Source organism: Monopterus albus, unplaced genomic scaffold (assembly GCF_001952655.1).
Source record: "Monopterus albus unplaced genomic scaffold, M_albus_1.0 scaffold182.1, whole genome shotgun sequence".
NCBI lineage: Eukaryota > Metazoa > Chordata > Actinopteri > Synbranchiformes > Synbranchidae > Monopterus > Monopterus albus.
This window is the reverse complement of record NW_018128062.1, coordinates 1,105,819-1,113,439: the sequence shown is the minus strand read 5'-3', so window position 1 is coordinate 1,113,439 and position 7,621 is coordinate 1,105,819. Positions and strand designations below refer to the sequence as shown.

Here is a 7,621-nt window from a genome sequence, read left to right as displayed (position 1 = left end):
TACCACTAAGCACTAGTGACATGGAATGACTGGCGAGCATGACCCTTTTGAATGCTGCATGATGATGCAACTCATAACAGCAATGTTACATATGATGATTTTAAGATCATGATGCTGGTACGAACAATGAAGGTGATGTTGATGGTGTTGATAGTGATAATAAACAAATTGTTAATGTTTTATTTACTGTGAGCAGTACAAAGCCTGGGGGCTCTATATGTATCTGGTAAATTGACCCACTCTGGAATGGAGGGCATTTAGGTAAAACAGGGAATAAACAACAGTTTTAATTTGTCTTAAATTGAAAAGGTCAGAATGTCTGAGAAGAAAGATTCAAATTGTCAAATACTATGCCAAATCATTCAAATAGTACTCTGATATAATTTGCCCATTGGGAAGTAGTAAGATATGTTTCATTTCAGAGGACTGCAGTCATAATTTAATTGCAGATCTTGTTGCATGAGGCAGAAGGAAAAGGAAAGAACAGATGAGAGAAGGAGAATGCTACATGACAATGTCAAATACTAGAAGGAAGGCAGTGAACACATCACAAGAAGACTAAAACTGGGTTAGGACACATGCGCAGTGAGATATTTCCAGGGATGCAGTCATGTTTGTTCTGTAAAATGGGTATGTCATGCCTCTGCGCATGCACTGCGTACTACCCATGGCTGTACCTACTCCATGTGGCGATGCAGCCCACTGCTGCCTTGTTCTCTCCCTTTGGTTCTGCTGCAGTTTGTCTGCAGTGCCACCTCTCCTGCGGAGCGCCGTGCTAGATGACTCTTTATCCTGCACTGGCTGTTCAACATTACTGTTCACTAAGCTCCTGCTCGCTCACATGTAGGTCAGCCCTATCAGATAGTGGCATGGTAGTCTGCTGAGAAGCTGGGTCAAAGTGAATGCACACACTGATGTATGCTAAAAAACAAAACGAAATCAAAAAATGCATATTTCTCAAAGAATATTTTTCACCATTCAGAATTTGATACTGCTGGTGATTGTGTTTCTTAATCCCTTCAGCTCACAGGCTGCCTGTCAGAATTAGCTGACTGCTGGGTGCTTAATCCCTTCAGATTCTGGCTGTCTGCATGCCACTGTGAGTGGATAGCTCAACTTGCAGGTCACTCAGGGAATGAATTGGAGACTTTTACTCTGGTATCCGCAATACTCAGACGATCTAATTAGATCGTCTGAGCTCAATCACGGCAAAGCTGATTAGATAAGTGCAATATATCCATTCTGAGACTGCAGGGAAGCAAATTGTAAAGGAGAACAAAGTGGATATCAAATGTAAGAAAAGTGAGAGGAGAGGATAAGAAAATAAAATACCATACCAATGACAAAAGAAACAGCACAAAAAAGCTGAAAAGAAAAACAAAGTAGGTAGAAAAACAAAGGACTCAGACAAAGGTAGCATGTGTGGTTACCTCACTGGTGTGTGTCAGCAAGGACAGGCAGCTCACAGATGCCTTGCCTCAGTACATGTCTATTAATAAAAGCAGTGTAGGAGGCTGAGCCATCACCCTCCCTGTTACATCCACACACTCCAGGGTTATGCAAAACTCAGCAACTGACGCTACAACACAGGCAGAGACAACCGAATGCTGTTGAATGGATGGAGAGAAAATGTGTACAGATATATGAGGAATTATTCAGATCAGTGACAGGTGAAAGATGAGTAGCTGTCCTGACAATTAAAAGTGCCTTAACACAAATACAACAGTAACTAAAGAAATAAAAATGGACCTCTAGCTATTACCGCCCTTTCGATCCCATCTCCTTTGTTCCATAACAGATGCTGAATCTGATGGTGTGAGGTTTGACAGGCAGAGTGAGGTGACATTTACAAAGCCATGTGGCGAAGCTGTGATTGCATATCTTGTTAGCAGAGCTGTATTTGTCTGTACACATGCTACTTTTGAAAGAGAAGCAGGTACGGGCTTTGGCTGAGGGATGCGTTAGTGTCAAAGTCCTTATCACACTCTTCACTCCTCTGCCTCGCTGCCAGCTGACGTCCCAGCTTGTCCAGAAATCTGACCCTGAAAGAAAAGCAGTGACATTTTAAAACACAAAGCGAAATCTGAGGATAGGGGTGGGGGTCTTACAGTAGCTCTAGAAATAGTGGACCATGGTGTTATTCTCTGTTGACTCCTTCCAGTTTCTTGTTTTGTTTCTTTTTCTCATTTGGTAGTTTGTTCTCCGCATTAATCGTTGTCCCTCCTAACGATGTGACAGTCCTGTACACTCTGTGTTGTGTGTCTGCAGAAAGCTTGTGTCTTCTCTGTTTTCTGTCACACTGGGACATTTAACTGTGGGAGTGGGGTGAGCTGTATCAGTGAAACAATACAGAAGTGCCAGTAGAATGGTTAAAACGAAAATTCTTGCAGCTATTAAATGCATGTCTAGATTATACAGAACACACAGATGTGGCTTAGCATACATGTCCTGTCTGATTCTGAACAGTATGTTATATATCTACACGATATAACATCACATACTTTATTACTGTGCAACAACAGAATGAGCCAGTACCTACCAAACCCAGTCTACCAACCAGTCCATGCCTGCTATGCTTTGCTTGATTTACTCTAGTCCCTACCATATATTTATGTGCTGGATGCATGAAACCAAATAACACCTTGGTGTCAGCTGATCACACCACACACCAAAATAAATATTTGCTGTTGCACTACGTCAAATCCAAGGCTCTCTTTGTAGATTTGACTAATGGGAAGCCAGCCTGCTTGAGGTAAATGATGAATCATTCAATCAGACTGTTGAGTAACTGTCTCTCCTTGTCCTCCCTCGTCACCGCCGGCGGTCAGGATGAAGAGTGGAGCCAGCAAGGCCTGGGGGAACAACCAGGATGGGGTGGTGGCCAGCCAGCCCGCCCGCGTGGTGGACGAGCGTGAACAAATGGCCATCAGTGGAGGCTTCATCCGCAGGTAAAAGAGGAGGTTCATGTCTGTGCAGCATGTCTGTGATGTTAAGGGGAAAAGCAGAGTGATATAATGTAAAGGAGTTCAACAGATGCGTAGCTGGACCTAAAGAGGTATGTGCAAGGCTTTTGTTTTAAACCTGTTTGATGGAGTTACCCATGTGTTTGCTGACCGTCTGTACAGGACATGCAAATTATAAAACCAACATACTGTACATGAAAGTACATCCCCACCAAAATATTTGAGGGCGCACAAACCACATCTCAAGCCATATTCAGTTTGCAGTTCAGTATCTGTGAGCACGCAGACACAGATTTGTAAGTACAGAGTCAGATTTGAGAGCAAGGGGGATCCCTGCTGCCCACTCAGTTCATCTGTTGCACTCACGAATCTGTCCTCCCTCGCGCTTAAATCTGATTCTGAGCTTACAAATTGGTGCCTGTATGCCTTTCAAATGCTGCGTTGCAAACCGTGTAGCGCTCAAAATGTGGTTTGTGCGCCCTTAAGCATTTGGTACTTCCATACAAACACACCTCCCTGCCAACTAAGGAAGAAATAAGTGGCAGTGCAGATTTCTGTGCTCACTGTGGTAGTCGCTGATGAACTCTTTAACATAAAGTTGTTGTCTGGCCGCTGTCTCCGCTTACTGATGTGAGGATCCTACTCCCAGTAGACCATCATATTGTGGAGAATCAGTTCATTACCATTTCACTTGCATAGTGAAAAGGCTTTACTGACATCATTATCTCTCATGCTTGTCCTCAGCCTGATGTCAAAGTCGATGTCAAAAGTAAAACAAAGAGATCATTGATATTCACTGGGGTTTTTTGTTTGATTTTTGTGTGAAAGTTGTAGTTTGTCTTTGTATTTAGACACTGCTGTTAGTAATATGCCCCTCTATTATAGATTTCTGTGTTCTCTACAGTAAGAATAAAATGGTTGCAGCTTATATCGGTTTGTAAATCGGACTGGTACTGGTACTAGACAAAATCACCTTTGATGCTCTGTGGCATCACTGTGGTCCAGAATGTGTTACAGTGTTCCCTATTGCCGTATTTATTTACATTTGCATTAAATGATTAAAGCTGAAAGAATACAGCAGTGAATTAGAATATAAACCGCTGTGTGGAGGAGTCCAGGTGCCTGGTCTGAGGTCAGACTCTGCTTTGAAAAGACCAGAAAAGGATCAGAGGTGACGCAACGATGATGGAGCAGGCAACGCCTTCCTGCACCCAGTCAGCAAAATTTGTGGTGTGTGTGGCCTGGTGTTTTCACAATATGAAAAGCTAACCTTGTGTGTGCACACGCATGTCGTGTTCAGGGTAACAGAGGATGCCCGAGAAAATGAGATGGACGAGAACCTGGAGCAGGTGGGTGGCATCATCGGTAACCTTCGCCACATGGCCCTGGACATGGGCAACGAGATCGACACCCAGAACCGCCAGATCGACAGGATCATGGAGAAGGTACACACACCAAGAATTAATTTAACCTTGTTCATAAGAGATTTTTTTATTTAACCTGTCTAACACATAATGACAAACATTTCCAATCAGCATGTTCTTACTTAAGGGGAAGCTGAGCAAACGTTGAACTCTTTTCTTTATTCAGTTTCATGATTTGAACCCACTCTGACCTTTTCTGACATAGTGGAAAGAACCACAGTGTAGTTCTTGTAGTACTCCATTAAAAATTACAATTTTACTAAAATGAAGCAAAATGTGAAATTAGGCAGATAATAGAAAATGACATTATTACGGGCGATCAGCAGTGAAATCTGGAAATAACATCAAAGCAAGACAACAAACGTCTGTCAGCGGGAAGGTTTCTGAAAATGTCATTTTTATCAGATCTTGAACTCACTTTAGAGAATACACTTTGGGAAACACAGAACACAGGACTGCTCTAATCTAAACTGTAGTTAGAAATATATAAAGTCCTGTATTTCTCAATATCTCTCAATATAGTTGACTGTTAACTAAATTCAACAGACTGAGATGTCGTCCACTCTTCTTTTAAACAAATGGACATACAAAGGTGTTATTTGGCTAAAAATACGAACCAGTAAAATCAAACTGCTGTTCTTCTCTTCTTTCTGTCTTCCCCTTTCCTTCATCCAGGCTGATTCCAACAAGACCAGGATTGATGAGGCCAACCAGCGTGCCACAAAGATGCTGGGCAGTGGCTAAGCGCCCTGACCTCGGAGCGTGATCATCCTGGCGTCCTGCGCTGCACATCGACAGGCGCTGACATGCTTTCATCATGGTATTGACCTTCTAGGTTTGCACACATGCACATATCACCTACCCTCCCCATTGTAAATGTTGTTCTGTGTGTTGTCTGTCCAGCTTTTTCAAAATGATTGTCCTGGTAAAAAGATGATTTCTTATACTCCGTATATCATTCTTTCCAAAGGTTGTATATAGTGTTGACTTGATGGCTCTCTAGCTCACCTGTGAAGTTTTTATTCTCTTTATCTCTCTATATATATAATATATCATATATTATTATATATTATTTATAATATATATAGAAGTACACTGCTCTGGATGACAAGTATACAATAGGAATGCTATACAGCTGTTTGTTTAGCTTCTTTTTTCTTCTCAGTATCGTCTTAGTAAAACTGTCATTCCATTTAGGCTACTGTCATGCTCCTTATTTTGGTGTTGTCATGACAAAAATGGAGAAGACCGATGGAAAACCATGAGGAAAGATTTACAAAGTAGTGGTACACATGAATGGGATTGCAAAGAGCACTTACAATCAAAAGGCAGTCGTTGGTACATTTTCCTTCATCGCAATCATACTGAGTTACTGTTTAGACAATGTGCAACTAGACTCTCTGTAGCTGTATTAGACATTGCATTCCAAGTGATGTGAATTGTGCGTTCTCTGCATGACAAATGGTAGATTTTAGTCTTATAAATAAAACCTGTCTGAAAAATATATATAAAAAATGATAACATGGCAGTAGCAAATTGACAAAACGCATGCTCAGTATTAGGACACAGTTGATCGTTCCATACTCCTGCAAGTTTGCAATAGTGCCACTCTTTCTGTCTCGATATATTTACCAACTGTGACCATCTCGTTGTACAATAATGCAAAGGGGATCAAAAAAGTGAGGTAAGGTGAAAAATATGAGGACTTGGGGTTGTATTGCAAAAAAATGACCTGTTTTCTAACTGATTATGCAGTTCACTGATGAAGATGTTGTTTATGTGCTGAAAGATGAGGACTGGTTGTGTACTGTAACATAGGTTTTGGATGCTATGATAAAAAAATAAACGTTTGCAATGTAAAGCAATGATGCATATTTCTGAGACCTTACTTTTATAAGAAGACTATCTGTAAGTTTATTCTCCCCGTGTGCTTTGTTATTAGTAAAATATAATGATAATATTGAATAACAATGACAACTATACTCTGAAACAAAAGAAAAACACACAAAAGGTTTTGATTTTTGGAGGGTTTTTTTTGCTTCTGTACTTTAGAGCTATGCACACCAAATCGCCAAAATGTCAAGTTAGAGTAAGGTGATTAAATACCTAAACCTGAATGACACAATAGGTTAAACTGTGAGATTGATGTCCTCAACGCATGTAATATTAAAGACTCCCTCTCTGTATCCTGTCAGTGTGTGAAGTGGTGGACATTTTGTAGCTAGCTGAATTGATTAAAAGTAGTAAAACCCTAGTCGTACGCGTGTCTGTCTTTATTGCTCCTGTGACTCAAGAGGCTTTTGTCTCTTTCTCTAAATTCCAGAGTGATATTTACAGCGAATACCACTCAGTTTATACCTTTGTATATGTAGTGCATCACGGATATGATACACTACATATACAGTCCACCCAAACTCCAGGAATGTCACTAAAATCATGATTAAGACACTGACAGTCAACAAGATAGAAGACTTTGATCTCTATGTAGCCTGCGTGCAGCTACCTTATGATACTGAAAAAATAAAAATATAAAAATTACTAAGATTCATTATCCATTTTTTCTGACATACAGAAGATCCAGACAATGAACATGAAGCCACTGTGACAACCAACTACAAATTATACATGAGGCCCAAAGGCCCTGAAAACTTGGCTTCAAATCTTAAGTATTTCTGAATATAATCCATTTGTACGAACAAACTAAGTAAGTAACAATCCGTTGGGAAAAATTATCCTTAAGTAAATACAAAAATCTCTCATGAAATAACAAAAAGTGTTTTAAAAATCTAATGCTATCCTGCTAAATTCCTCCTATGTTCTCTTTCACAGACCCCCACCCCGACATGTTTTTGGGGCTTTGAATGTGATAAAACAGGTGAAATTTGCATTAGATCCACCTATTGACTATATGTCGTTTGTTTAATCAGTTCACAAACATGGTTTAAAAAAAAGATTGTGGTTTCAAGGGGTGGCAGTGGTGCAAGGTTATGTCTTGTTTGCAGACTATATGTTTAGCTAAGCTAACAGGCTGCAGGCTTCATATGTACAGTAGCATACAATCTTGATAATTGTGTCAGTAATGAATAGTCATATCAGTCAATTGTGTTTCACAAAATGTCAAACAAAAGAAAAAGTTTTCAGTTCTTCACAAGATCCTCACCTCCATATGACCTTAGTTTAATGTTAGCACTTAATGCAGTAGAGAATAATGTCAGAATAATGTCATCTGAGGTT

General features: G+C 40.2%; 1 protein-coding gene across 2 annotated transcripts in view; it reads left to right on the top strand.

Annotated features, from left to right (window-relative positions):
* snap25a (synaptosome associated protein 25a) overlaps positions 1-6,641 on the top strand; it is a 35,594-nt gene extending 28,953 nt beyond the window's left edge. For both annotated transcript variants that reach the window (XM_020616960.1, XM_020616959.1), the window contains exons 6-8: positions 2,829-2,948; positions 4,264-4,408; positions 5,063-6,641. In XM_020616960.1, the coding sequence (XP_020472616.1) occupies positions 2,829-2,948; positions 4,264-4,408; positions 5,063-5,131 (334 nt within the window). In that variant the 3' untranslated portion in view covers positions 5,132-6,641. The remainder of the gene's footprint in view (positions 1-2,828; positions 2,949-4,263; positions 4,409-5,062) is intronic.
* The last annotated feature ends 980 nt before the right edge of the window (positions 6,642-7,621 follow it).